Below are 14,838 nucleotides of genomic sequence, written 5' to 3' on the forward strand. Positions count from 1 at the left end.
CACCAAGAGACTTCTTATGGGCATAAAGCAAACTATAGACGAAGGTCGGAGTAATTTGGAATTATTTTGCTGAGCTTGAACACATCATGGCCTTTGAGCGAAGTTTCGCTTTTTTTTTTTTTTTTTTTGAAGTACATATCTTTTTGCCTGGTCCCATTTTTTGTCTCAGACCCACTAACAATGTGGTACTACTAATGAGACTAATAACTTTTTGGGTGAATGCAAGACGATCCTACTTTCATTGATTTTAACTCCAGTAATATCCTTTATTTCTTCTTTAATGAAATATTATTTTTTTCATAAAAGAGATTAATTAATTTAAAAAAAATAAAAATAAACAAAGAGCAGCCTAATGCACAAGACTCCTACAACCGTAGGTCTGAGAAGGACAAATATATGCAACCTTGCACCAGCTTCGCAGTAGAGGTTGTTACCAAGTTTTGGGCAATCAATAGTATAATAATGAATGAAAATAAGAACTTCTCCCCTCTAATGGTGTGAGTTTCTTTCACTCTCAACCTCTCTTTTTCTTGATTTCTATTCTCCATACTCCCTTTTTCATCTTCTACTTTTATTTTCCCCTAATCTCTCTGCTCAGAACAGCATGGGTGATTCCCTACCACCCTTGGAGTGAATCCAAATTGGTATGAAGCCAAGCCCCCCTCCTCTTCCCTAATTCTTCTCTTATGGGCTACCACCCTCTCCCTTACCCTCTCCCACATTCCCTTTTCTACTAGTCCCATTCCCAGCTTTATCTTAAATTATAGCCTTAAACACTGGAGATTCATCAATTAACAAAAAAAAAAGGCACCGGAATAGTAAAGACCTGTTCTAGGTTTCCCAAACCTGTCCTTGCATCAATGACAAACCATGTCAAATTCCATTTCGTTTGAAAATTAACACATGCCAGTTAACTATTTGCTATGAAAAAGGGAGGAGGTTGTAGTCTAAAATTGTCTAAAACAATCTCTTCCAAAATTACATACATCAAGGATCCTGATGGTAATGAAAACATCCCCCCGATAAAACACTAGTAACTTCCAAAACCTGAAAAAAGGAGTGATCTTCACATTGATTCGTTTTAGCCTTCAGCGCATAGAATTTGGCAGCCAGTAGAAACTTCCCGACAAGCGACCTCAGCTACACTAAACTGGAAAACCCTGGACAAGTTAAACAACCAATATGACCAACTGACCAAAATGAAACACAGGAAGAAATCACATTAGATCAATTTAGCTAATCAACATTACTGTCAAGAAACCATCTGAACAAAATTAGGAAAAACAGGACAAAGAAGTGCATAATTAACGTCGATCCTCCGTTTCACATGTATAATATATTCCATTCATACATTCCTCATTTAATAGAAGGAAAAGAATTTAGTCAGTTAAAATTTTTGTACAAGGTACATCACAACTTCTACAACATTACATTGGCACTAAGATTGTTCTTAGTCTCTTTTAATTAATAAATCATCTACAAAAATAAATAATTGAATTAATGCAGTAGTAAACTACTTTCAGTTGCAATAACTTCAATGTGATGAAACTTTAAAGACCGTCAAAAAAACAAATGTACAGTAAACTAAATACTAGCACATAGCAACGTCATTGTTGTTTATATAGCTATTACAACCAAACCAGTAATTAAAGAGAGGTATATTGATAATAAAACTATTCCAAGTCTTTCAGCAGGTCTTTTTTTTTTTTTTTTTTTTTTTTTAGTCAAGATGAAGACTTCATCAATATTAAGATGAATCTTTGATAAATATGACGGTCAGCATCCTCTTGTACAAGATTTGACAAGTTAGGCAAAAAATAAGACAGTAAGGTAAGGAGCTCCTCATCTCCAAATGGAAGAAAAGCAATGTAATCCACAGGCTGATTCAACTCCCATCAAACCTGTTCAAAGCTCGCATAGTCCCAGGCATTACTCAAATGTAAAATGGCACTTCTCAAATGCATGGCCAAACCATGAACATTGGGTATTGCCTTAAAGAAATCTACCGCCACTTTAGAATGACTGAACGGAAATCCGTTTTAAGGCCTAGCTCTATGCACAACAGCAACCTCGATAAATTGCAAGAAGCTCCGGGTAATGCCCTTTTCGCCCCCATGGTGAAGGTTCAGCAGTTTGTTGACCCCCCACCTCCCAGTTGAGACCCATACAGCTTCAGTAGTTGGGATTTGATTAGTCGTACATTGGGTTACAGGATTTTTTAACTTGGGTCAGTATATGTGGAGCTAATATATCTTCCAAGATCATTTTGGTTTAAAGCGGTAGTTCTGTAATTTACAAGAGTAGGATATAAGAATTTTTTTTTTCGCTCCGGGGGGAATTCATTTCTAATTCTCAAGTTATTAGCAGCCTTGGTTTGTACTTCTTATACTTTGTTTGGTTTCTAATTATGTTTCTAGTAGTCAAATAAAAATTGGATTTTAGTGTTCCATTAGAATATAAGTTGGAACATACTTAGAATTGTGTTAAATCGCAGTTTTGTAATTTACAATAGGATAAAACCAAGATTAGGAGCCTTGGTTTGCACTTCTTATACTTTGTTTGGTTTCTAATTAGGTTTCCAGTGGTTAAATAAAAATTGGATTTTAGTGCTGCATTAGAAAATAAGTCAGAACAGCCTAAGAGATGCCTGGAAAAAAGTCATTTATAATGGAGGGAGTTCCACGATCCGACCAACAACTCGCGCTGAAGAGATGGAAATTGGCTCTTTTTTGCTAGCAGGGATATTCGCTCGTCTTTTAGTAGCTAGATCTCTATAGGTCACTAGTATAGGTTGAAGGCACAGGAAGAGTCAGAGGTTTCAAGCAAAGATAGGCGCATACAAGCAAGCAAGGTGAGTATGGTAGCTCGCCACAGGTGGGAATGCAGCTCGCCACAAGAACAGACTACTCTACAATGAAAATGGCCTTGTTTGTATGCTCGCCAAGTATGTTACAAGAGATGCTTAGTCTGCCTTGAGTAAAAATTTAAAGCCACACTAAAAAGGCGCAACTCAGGCTTGACAATGAGAAAATGGGCCTCAACTTTGAACTGCATTGGGTTGGGTTTGATCTCAGCCTCACTCAAAAATCATTAGTCACCAAACTGAACCAAATTTCCGCCCGCACACTACTAGGCGGAACTAGCAGAACAGCCTGGTTTGAATCAATTTGCTTTCTGCTGATCAATACGTATTAATCGTCCAGTTTATGCAGGTTATTGTTTAGTAAACAACATATAACTAAAATCAATGCCAAATTATTTTCTCTCACCACAGGACAGCTTGACCTGGGACAGTGATGTAAGACTAGATCACAAAGGATCTAATCCCACGCAAGACCTGAAATTTGGGCTGAAATAGGGGAAAATTGGGAACTAACAAACCTTAGGTCAGATGGACCTGAAGTTTAGTATGAAAGTGGCCAACAAGATCCACAAACTACCCTCCAAATTTGGCTTGAACACACCAAGTAGGTACGAAACTAATCATGATCACAGATAGGAGAAAATAGGATTTCGAGGACTCAAATGAGAGAAAATTGGTGCAGACACACCTGGCCTCCAAGGCCTTCAAGTCTTGATCGAGTGTCCCTTTTTGGAAGTAGAATAAACCCTCAACAGAGCTGGAAGAATTGACTTCAGATCTGGGAGTTCCAGTGATCGACCAAGAAAAGGAAACTTGGGTAGGAGGCTCAATTCAATCCTTGATTCTGGGCTGTGCTTCAAACTGATTAGTAGGCTGATCTTTGGGTATTCAAAACAAGTAATTAACACTCTCAAATCACTCTCACAGGGGAAATAAAAGAGGTAAAAAAAATCGATTGAAGGGTTGAGAAGGGGGAAGAAGAATTAGTAAATAAGCATCTCACCCCTCTGGTTTAGGCATCTAATCCAACTGCATCCCACAGCACAACAGCATAAGCCATCTTTTTTTTGTTTTCAACTCAAATCTATCTTTTCATTATAATTGATGGGCTTTAAAATAGCCTTGCATTGCTTGGACACAAAAAAATAAAAAAAAAGGAAACTAATGCTGGAAATAAAACCTTCTAACTTAACTTCTAACTTGCTAACTAAGTAAGAGTAAATTAGAAACTAACAACTAATAATAAACAGGAAACTAAACTAAATTACAAATAAGAACTATTTGACTAACAAAATAGGAAACTTAAGTTAAGACCAAAAAAAAAAACTTGACACAGTAAAATAGGAAACTAAATCCTAGGCTATATGTGTAGTTCAATGGCAAATGGAGGGTCTTCTCTTGAAGCTTCTTTCTTCAACAATAAGGGATAGCTAGCTGCTTCTAGAAGATCTTTATTGAACAAAATCTGCAGGAGTCATGTTCATGTGAACAGTGTTTCCAACTTTCCTTTTGGGCTGGTTAGATGGGACCAAGGTGGGGGCTGGCTGGTACAACATTGAACTTGGTTCGATGGGGCCAGCAACCCCTTCCTTGCACAAGCTTGATCTACATCAGACAGAACGAGCAAAACAAGCTCAAGGAACATTTGAAATACTAAAACTATAAATGACCAAAGAATTGGAACCAGGCCAGCAAAGAATTCAGTTGTTTTAGGTTTATTCTTGGTCTGTTTCTACTTCCTAAAACATGGGGATCACCGGTATATGATTTTGCTTTCTTTTGAGGGAATTTTCGTGATTGCATTTGTTTTCTTGGGACTTAAGAAAGCTAAAGATTGCTGGGACTCTTGAAGGAAAACTTTGCTGAGACAGCTCCTGAGCATGTGCTTACCAAAGGAGATGGAAAATATCTACATTTCTGATCTGGACTTCGTAACTACTGTAATATCAGACACCTAAGCAAGGAATTGAAAAAGGTGGCATTAGAAGAAATCACCCATGGAGCTTTCTGGAGCTGGAAATGGTGAAGAAAGAGAAGGAAACTGAAAACCAAAACATAGGTCAAAACATGCATGTCAAGCTACAGAAAAGTAACAGAGCTTGAAGCAGGAGTCACTGAAGAATTTAAATACAAAGGAGCTCCAGATGAGCTAATTCTACACTTCAGCACATATCAAAATCCAGAAATGCCAGGAAAAAAAAAAAAAAAAAAAAGAGGACAAACAAGAAACCATGAAAATTGGCAAAGAACTGAAGATAGAAGCCAAAGCCCCCCCCCCCGGCCCCGGGGGAAGATTACATTGTAAGAAAACAGAAAAGACAGTACCTATTGGACTGGAAGAGACAGAAGGAGCATATTCGGCTGAGGTGACGGTCCTTTGATCAGATTAGACATTTTGGAAAGAGCAAACTGCAGCTCAAGCTACAATGAGATTTGGTGCAAATATCACAATATCAACAGAGTAGTTTAAATTGTTAAGCCGTAAAGTTAAAACATCAAAACAAATTAGCCGAAAGGAAAAAAAGATGAGAGTGCAGCTAATTAAATTTGATATTGTACTCATGTTCAACAACGGAAGGAAATATGTATCAAAAGAAATTGGGAAACGTTTTTCTGCTGATGCAGAGCTGCTGTCATTAAGAATTGATTGGATCTTGTCCTTCAAACAGGCTTTTACAGAGTGATTGTCGAAGGAGATTGGGTGAACATTAATGCTTGGATGTCTCATCCTTTCGATGAGCCTTGGAGGTCCATCAGAGTCATGCAGCATCTTAATTTATGGTTGGTTTGTTATTCAAAAAGGCAGTTAATGAGGTGGCCGATGACTTGACGAAGCAGGGCCTCTTTTCTCTGGGATATTTTATGGGGAAGTAATCATTAACAAGGACATGTTTATTTCTGTAATTTATGTATTTAGTTGTGGCTTCCCCCCTATGGAGGCTCGTTCCATCTTGCTGTTACTAGTTAAAATACACACACAACGGGGGGGGGGGGGGGGGGGGGGGGGAAAAAAAGGTAGCTGCAGCAATGGTTCAGGAAGAAGTCACAAAGGCAAGTATACATAAAACACTAAAGAGGTCAGAGGCAACGTAGGAGATTGAGAAGATGAAAACAGTAACAGAGGAGGCATTGACTAGGGCAGTGGCAGTAAAGATAGCTGGAGAGAAAAATCCAGAGGTAGCATGGGAGGAGGAAAAGAGACCAGCTGAAGCTGGTTTTGAAATCCTGAAAAGAGCAGTAGCTGGAGCTTCGTCCACAGGTCAGATAAGGCTGTTGCCTTGTCAGATTCCACAAGCATGATATGAAGAAACATCTGTCCCCAAAAAATGTTGATATTTACCCAATCACAGTGGCTTCTTCCATACGAAGTCACTGTTTTCCAACTCTTTTAATAGAATGGGTAGGAGTCCCATCTCACTCGTAAAAAGCCCTAGTGATTGTTGTGTTTGCTAATGATTATCGTACAAGAGTGAATGGTTTTAGGGGAATCCCCCCCCCCCCCAAAAAAAAAAAAAAAAAGGTAAGCAAAACACATACGTTGGAGTAGAATCTGTTTTTTTATACAATGTGATGAAAATAGAAGAGTTGTGGTATCATAACTAGGTTATCTCATAGTTCGATATTTTGATCGAAACCACTGAAATCTGGCAAAATATTTCAGTTTTGAAAAAGGTTGCAACAAAATACAGTCTGACTCACTAGTAATACAAATATTAGGTCAGAATTTCAGTGGTTTCAGCAAGATTTCAGTTATGTTTTGCATTTTAGAATCATTTCGTACCAAATCAGTGCTTTAACAAGCACTGTTTCAATCTAAATGGGTTAAATTTTGACCCATTTCGTTAGTTTCAGTGGTTTCAAGAATAAGAGAGGGGGGGAGGGATACCCTTAGATTTGGTATTTTTGGCCAAGTCACGTACATATCTTGGTGGAACAAGGTGCTGGGGACTTCTTGGCTGGTGATCTATATCCTAGGCTGGAGTACCTAGAGTATATTGATGTTAAGAGCTATCAAGCTACTGTGATGAACTTTGAACGTTTCTTCAGACATAGCATGACATGGTCTTCTTTAGGGATAAGGTAAGAGAAATGATTTTGTTGCGGAACTCTATGTGCTACTGAGATAAGGTAGAGGGATATATCCAATATATAACATACAAATAGAAAACAGCCAATATAAATTTTATCCAACAATATTTCTCCCAATGAGTAGGCATAAGCACATACCTGATCATTGCTGCTGCTGATTCTGCTGTTGTTGCTGAAGGTTTGGCGGTGGTGGCATACCCGGACGCGGAGGGCCGAAAACTGGAATTGCACCACCAGGTGGAGGTGGCATTCCAGACCGAGGTGGTGGTGGCATACCCGGCCGAGGTGGGGGCGGTGGTCCCCTCATCATTTGAGGAGGAGGCATCATCGGTCGCTGCCCAAACTGAGGTGGTGGCACTTGGAATGGCGGCCCTGAACCAGGCCTTGGAGGGAACTGAGACGGTCCCGGTGGCGGGCCTCTGCCCATTGGCGGTGGGGGCTGCCCAGGGTACCCAGGAACCTGCCCTGGCGGACGAATCATCGGACCCTGTGGATACGAAATGGGAGGTGCCGACAGCTGCGGCATGGGAGGCCGTGAAATCTGAGGCTGCATCATGTTCGGAGCCGGCCCACCAACACCACGAACAGGACCAGCAAGCCCAGGTTGAGCCTGCACAAGCGGCGCCGTCGGGATTCCACGGCCCGCAGCACGCCCAAGTCCGGGACCAGCCATTGCAGCAGCTCCAACTGCTTTAGCTCTCGATTCTTCGGGAGGAGGAGGACCTTCGACGGTCATGGACACAACCTCTTCTCCTCGGAGAAGAACAAGCCCTAGGGTTCGCCTTCCTTCACGTTCTTCGTTCTTCTTTCCTTTCGTAGGTGGAAGTTTTCGGAACTCCTCACAATCGCCAAGGACGAGATTCATGTGTCGATCAAAAGCCATGAACTTACCGATCAGCTGACGGCCGTCTTGGATCGTCACGCGCATCCTGTAGTTGATGTATTGGAGCATCTTTGAACTCTTCGACATCGACATTGTTGCTTAGTTGTGTTGGTTCCTCTACTACTGTGCTCTATAGAAAAGTAAGGTAGCTTGGGATGGGAGAGTATTAGGGTATTGATGGAGGACTTAGGGTATCTCTGAGGTCGAAATGAAGACGCAAACAGACAAGTTGATCGGAGAAATAGGGTTTCTGAGTTGGAGATTTTAGTGAGGGTTTTAGGTGGGAGGAGCAAGCCCTACTGCGAGGCGCCGAGTACTGCCCTAATCCCCCGAACCCAATTCTTTGAAAATAAGTGTAACTATACCAATCATTTTCGGGTCGGACTGTCGGGTCCCTTCCATCTCTCTCTCTCTCTCCCTCCCCAATTTAGTGAGGTAAGCCCACCTGCTCCACTTTTTTTTTTTTTTACATCCTATATAACTGTCTAAAGGGACTTTACTCTCACACACAAGAGAGGGGGGGGGGGGGAGGCGTGTGACAGAGTTGATTCTTAGACCACAAACCTGACAGCTGCATGCTCTATAGAACTACTTGCATATCATGTTTAAGTAAAATCTATTTGTTAGTATCAAAAATCCGTATGAGCTAATCCTGCACAAGCACAGAAGGCAGAGGCCCGGAGGTTTATCTGGAATTAGTCCTCCGATACCCAAGTTAGAGATCGACCGCACGGTTTTTCACAAGGGTAATGGTGTGGGTCTTTTATGCTTACCTTTCTTCCTCCTCTCGAGCTCTCTCTTATAGTCCTTAAGGTTTAGGGTTTCTCTTTTTCTTGGAGGAGTCTTCTTCGGGTCCACCTCCTTTCCTTTTCGAGTCCTACCCAGATACGTCCTATCCCCTTCGTGGGGAATATTCTCTTCACGCGGTTGGCGAGGTCAAAATCCTTGCAGCCTCTATCAGGTGGGCAGCACGTGTCCTTTCCTTAGATACCATGTGTTCTTACCCTACTGGGCAATCAATTTGACCGTATCAATAGCCCCCTTACTCCCATCAGGAGGCTCTTCCTGTGGGAGTAATCAAGTTTTTCGTCATTTTCTCTCATTCATGCGTCCCTTAAGCCTTATTCCTTCTGCTTCGGCTTTAGTTTTGCTTGCGACCGGGACCTTCGGTCAGGTATGCTCGGGCCTGACCTGAGCCCCCAACCAAGGTAAGGACCCACGGTCATATCTGCTCAGCCTTGGCCTGAGCCCCCAATCGAGGTAAAGACCTTCGGTCAGGTCCGCTCGGCCTCTGCCTGAGTACCTAGCCTGAGGTGAAGACCTTCGGTCAGGTCCCCTCAGCCTTTGCCTGAGCTCCCAACCAAGGTAAGGACCTTCGATCAGGTCTGCTCGGACTTTGCCTGAGCTCCCAACCGAGGTAAATACCTTCGGTCAGGTCCGCTCGGACTTTGCCTGAGCTCCCAATCGAGGTAAAGACCTTCAATTAGGTCTGCTCAGTCTTGGCCTAAGCTCCCAACCGAGGTAAGGACCTTCAGTCAGGTCAGCTCGGCCATTGCCTGAGATCCCAACCAAGGTAAGGACCTTCGGTCAGGTCCACTCGGACTTTGCCTGAGCCCCCAACCGAGGTAAGGACCTTCGGTCAGGTCTGTTCGGCCTTTGCCTGAGCTCCCAACCGAGGTAAGGATCTTCGGTCAAGTCCGCTCGGCCTTTCCCTGATCCCTTAACCGAGGTAAGGGCCTTCGATCAGGTGCCTTTGCCTGAGCTCCCAACCGAGGTAAGGACCTTCGGTCAGGTCCGCTCGGCCTTTACCTGAGCCCCCAACCGAGGTAAGGACCTTCAGTCAGGTCCGCTCGGCCTTTTCCTGAGCTCCCAACCGAGGTAAGGACCTTCGGTCAGGTCCACTCAGCCTTTGCCTGAGCCCCCAACCGAGGTAAGGGCCTTCGATCAGGTCCACTCGGCCATTGCCTGAGCCACCAACCGAGGTAAGGACCTTCGGTTAGGTTCGCCCTGGCATAAATCTTGAGGGGTGGTAATTGGTGACGTGACGACACCATTAATGCTCCGGCAGTCATATCGTTTTTCTTCCATTTATAAAGTGTGGGGGTCCATTTGTGGGTCACTTTTGTTTTTCCCTCGGAGAGCCTTCCTTCGGTCTAGGTGTTACTTTCGGAGAGCTTCCCCTCGGTCTCAGCTTCCTTTTCTCAGCTTCCTTTTCCTTTAGCACTTCGTCTTCACCAAAAGTAAGCACGATGTCTTGTTCGTCTGGGTATAGTCCCTCGTCCTCCGAGAGGACCATGTCTAACCGTAGGTATCGGAGTCTAGGGGGTCTGAGGGATGTCCTCGAACTCTTCCCTGATTCGCCCTCTGCTCGTGACTCATCGTTCATGGCCTCGCCGTCTGGGTCCGAGGGTGGCTTAAACGGTGAGGGATTTAGGGAGAGGGTGCTTGAATCCCAAGCCCAGACCCAGGACCCCCTTGAGGTGGAGGCTCTCCACATCGTTTCCACCATGGATGAGCTAGAGCTGGGGGAGCTAAAGGCCTCCTTTAGTATCTCGGACACTTTTGAGCTCCGGCTACCGAAACCGACCGACCAAGCCAGCTATCGGAACTCCGAAGAGCTGTGCTTATATAAGGAGGCGTTTAAGGCCGGCCTTCAACTTCCCCTCCATCCTTTCTTCACCCGGGTGTTTCGGCACTATGGGATTTGTCTGACCCAGGTGACGAAGAACGGATGGCAGCAGATGCTCAGCTTCGTCGTCCTTTTCTCTAGGCACCAGAGGCCTCTCTCCCTCCCTCTCTTCGTCAACTGCTTCCTCCTTCAGGCCAGTAAGGGGCTTTCGGGCTGGTACTACTTCAGCCCTCGGAAAGACCTTCGGTTGCTGAACAGTTACCCAATGTCGATCCACGAGTGGAAGGAGAAATTCTTCTTCACGAGGTCGTCTGAGGGGGTGCCCTTCAACACCGTCTGGGATATCCCCTATCTGAGGATGGTGAACTCCTCCCCTACCCTTTTTGGGACAGACACGGAGTCGATGGCGATGGCGAGGCATCAAGACACTTGCCCTCCAGTTGAGTCCGACAGCCTTAAGTTAGACGCCATTTTGTTCAGATTCAGGCTTAGCCCGGGTGAGTCTTAGGCCAGCCCAAGTTTACTTACCTCGGGTATTTGTATTTCATACTAACTCCCTTCGTCTTCATGCAGTGCAAATCTCCAGGGCCAAGGCTAGGGCTGCAGCTACGGAGAGGTAAGTCCAGATAAGGGAGGCCAAGGCGCGAGATGCGCAGCAGCAGCAGAGGTTGAAGAGGAAAGAGAAGAAGAAGGGGCCCCCCTCCTCCAAAGCTCCCCCACCGAAGAAAAGGTCCAGGGCTGAAGGACCCAGTACCGAAGCGGTCCAGGCCCTCGCTGCTCTGGGCCGTAGCTTGTCTGCCCGAGACTCTTCCTCCGTGGTAGACTTCAGAAGCCTGAGGGTTGGGAATGTGAGGGTCGAGGTTGGCTTCGTCCCTCGGTGGTCGGTCAAAGAAGATGACACTTTGTCCGTAGGGCGTGTCGCTTGTGAGCTGGTACTGAAGGGCAGTCTCCCCTAAGATGCTGTCGAAGCACAACGACAAGGCATCGCGACCATGATAACTAGCACCTGTATCTTCATGGCAGGGGTAAGCTTCGGTCCTCCAAACCTTAATTTATTATCATTGCAACATTTTGACCATCGGTGTCTTATGCAGACCCAAAACCATGTGGGTCAGCTGGCGATCCGGGCCGAAGCCATGGCCTGAGACCTCAAGGCTTCCGAACGAGAGAAGTCAGCCCTGGAGAATGAGCGTTCGGTTCTCCTCGAGAAGGTGGAGCACCTGGAAGCGGACCTTCTTCGTACTCACCAGGAATGCGATCGGAAGCTTGTGGAGCTGAAGGCGCAGATAACGACAAGGGTTCAGGAGGCCGAGGCCCGAGGGGACGAGAAGTATAGGGCCTCTGAGGGCTTTCAGGAGGAGATCAAGCACACCATCGCCCCTGGGTTCACAATGGGTTTTACTGAGGTCCGAGACTAGGTCCTCGAGCATACCCAGAGATCTCTTTCGAGGATAGCGGGCTCATCTTTGAAGAGGAGTGTGTTGAGGTAGCCCCAACAGCCACCGAGGTTGTCGACGCCGACGGCGAAGGCTGTAGGGAGGAAGGTGAGGTTCAGCTGCAACGTGAGGTGCCTTTGACTCCTAGTCACGATGGCTCCGATCGGGAGACCCTCCACCATGCTGAGGACGAGACCGTGAACTCGATGGATGCCCCATGAAGCCACCCTATGTCTTACCTCAGCCTTCGGGCTCTCTCTCCTTTTTTGTGATATGATCCTTCGGGCCTTTTCATGTAATCTCGACCTTCGGGCCTTTTCAATGAATGAATGCTTCTGTTTCTTCGGATACCTTAGCCTTTTGTTTTTTTGCGTTTTCTTTCTGATAAGGGATCTTTACCCCGTAGGTAGGTGCAAGAAGGCCGAAACCCCTTGTTGGCAGCCCAAGGATTAATACACCTCTACTCTACTACGAGGCTTGGTTCTGCTCCATTGGCTTATCCGAGAGGTTTCCCAAGTCCGAGGGCCGTGGACTTTAAGGGATCCTGAACAAGTAGGATTTTCACCAAGTGTTGTGTTCCCCCTCAGCTCCAGCCGAGGGGTCTTTTAACCTCTGGTCCTGGGCCGAACATCCATCCGAGGGTAGTTCCCTCGGCCGTCATCACATATGTGAGGACCTTCGGCTGTATCCCTTCGGCTCTGCCTTCATCAACAACCGAGGTAATCCTTTGACTGTATCCCTTCGGCAAAGCTAAAGCCACCAAACAGGAGAATTCTTATCAATTGTCGTAAACCAGCTTACATATTTTTCATAAATAAAATCCTCCAGAGAGCTTAGGATGAGGAGTTACAACTTGAAAGTGCTTAGGAACAAAAAATTACAAAATGTGTGTGCATACTACTTTACTACTGGTAGAATTTTCTACTTCACTACTGGTAGAATTTTTTTAAGTTCTTCGAGTTCCACGATCGGGGTACCTTTTCTCCCCCCGTAGTCTCTAGGTGATAGGACCCTGGTCGTATTACCCTTGAGACTCTGTAAGGACCTTCCCAATTTCCAGCTAGCTTTCCTCGATGCCTCGGGTCTAATACTTCTGCCCTTCTGAGGACGAGGTCACCCATTCTGAAATCGTTCTTTCAAACTTTGGAGTTGTAGTGCCTCGCAACCCTCTGTTGGTAGGCGGCGATCCTTTCATGTGAGGTGTCCCTGACTTCAGTCAAGAGGTCTAAATTCTCTCGGAGTCCTTTATCGTTTTCTTCTTTATTGTAGTACTGAATCCAGTGGGTTACAGAGCCTACCTCCACTGGAAGTACAGCTTCGGTGCCGTAAGTTAAAATGAAGGGTGTTTCTTCGGTGGTCGATCTCTCAGTTGTGCGGTAAGCCCAGAGGTTATTGTGCAACTCATCTACCCATAACCCTTTGGCATCATCCAGTCTCTTCTTTATTCCTTGGAGCAAGGTATGGTTGGTTACCTCTGTCAGCCCGTTGGTCGATGGATAACTGATAGATGTTTTCCTGTGGTCAATGCCGAGGGCATCACAAAACAAGTCAAAAGTCGGGTTGGCGAACTGAGTTCCATTATCCGTTACCACCACCTGAGGGATTCCAAATCGATAGGCTACCGCCCTCTGGAAGAAGTTCCTTACATTCTTTTCGGATATCGTCGCCAGTGCTTTGGCCTCTACCCATTTTGTGAAGTATTCTACCGCCACCACTGCAAACTTCCTTTGTCTCGTGGGCAGGGGGAATGGGCCCAGGATGTCCATTCCCCACATGGCGAATGGTATTGGGCTTGATAGGGATGAGAGCTCGGTTAAGTACTGCCTGGGGACAGGGGCAAACATCTGACACTTGACGTACTTCCTAACTAATGATTCCATATCCTTCCTCATTATAGGCCAGAACAGGCCCTGCCTTAGTACTTTATGTGCTAAGGCCTGGGCTCCCAGTTGTTGGCCGCATATCCCTTCATGCACTTCTCGGAGTGCGTACTCACCATCGGTGGGGTTCAGACACTTGAGGTACAGCACGGTGAACCCTATTTTGTACAGCGTCTCGTCCTTCAAAAGGAAGCATGTTGACCTCATTTGTACCTTCCTTGCCTCGTCCCTATTCTCGGGGAGTGTTCCTTCCTTCAAGTATTCGGTTATGGCATCCATCCAACTATGGCCGTATTCACCTACGGGTAATACCTCTTGGGGTCTTTCGGTACTTGGCTATGGTAGCACTTCAAAATACACCGATCGTCCAAGGTCTGTGAAGTCGAAGGTGGCCAACTGCGACAGTGTGTCTGCACTAGCATTCTCTTCTCGTGGCACCTGCCTTACCTCGAATTCCTTGAAGGCTGTCATTCTTTCTCGCACTGTCTTCAAGTACTCAGCCATCCTTTGTTCTTTGGCTTCGTAGTCTCCATTCACCTGTCGTACCACGAGCTGTGAATCACTATGCACCACCAGCTCCTGTACCATCAAAGCCCGCGCCAGATTAATTTCGACTATTAATGCTTCGTACTCTGCTTCATTGTTAGAGGCATCGAAGTTGAATCATAGGGTGTACTCGATCTTGAAACCTCCGGGGTTGACCAATATGATCCCTACGCCGCTTCTCGCGCTGTTGGAAGCACCATCTATGATGCCCTACTTTTTAACCTTGGTCTAATTACACGGTTGACCCGGTTTAACCATGCAGGACCCGAACCAGAGGGGGTTAAGGCGGGTTCCTTATGGATCATGATGGCAAGGGTGACTTTGAACACAGGTTGGTCAGACAAGTCCGAGTCAGTGCCAGAGGAGACGGGTGTACCCAAGACGTGCACATGCACGTATCATAAGGCCATGTACGGGTAATGCCGGTATGTAGCCGTATCCTAAAGTGCATGCGTAGAATATACCTTGTGTCGAGAGTGAGACACACGCCGAGAGTCGAATTCCATCAAAAT

The 14,838-nt window shown here is 45.5% G+C and overlaps 1 protein-coding gene across 2 annotated transcripts; it reads right to left on the reverse strand.

Moving 5' to 3' along the window:
• Positions 1-852: 852 nt before the first annotated feature.
• LOC122083200 (small nuclear ribonucleoprotein-associated protein B-like) lies at positions 853-8,183 on the reverse strand. 2 transcript variants are annotated; one of them, XM_042650924.1, is made up of 2 exons: positions 7,091-8,183; positions 853-1,150 (listed from the first exon to the last, which is right to left on the reverse strand). In XM_042650924.1, exon 1 carries the CDS (start codon positions 7,926-7,928, stop codon positions 7,095-7,097), a length of 834 nt encoding a protein of 277 aa, XP_042506858.1. In that variant the 5' UTR covers positions 7,929-8,183; the 3' UTR covers positions 853-1,150; positions 7,091-7,094. The 2 variants fall into 2 exon arrangements, with proteins under 2 accessions (XP_042506858.1, XP_042506862.1); XM_042650928.1 differs by having other exon boundaries at positions 853-1,160.
• Positions 8,184-14,838: the final 6,655 nt, after the last annotated feature.

Source organism: Macadamia integrifolia, chromosome 1, assembly GCF_013358625.1.
Source record: "Macadamia integrifolia cultivar HAES 741 chromosome 1, SCU_Mint_v3, whole genome shotgun sequence".
In the NCBI taxonomy this organism is placed as follows: domain Eukaryota; kingdom Viridiplantae; phylum Streptophyta; class Magnoliopsida; order Proteales; family Proteaceae; genus Macadamia; species Macadamia integrifolia.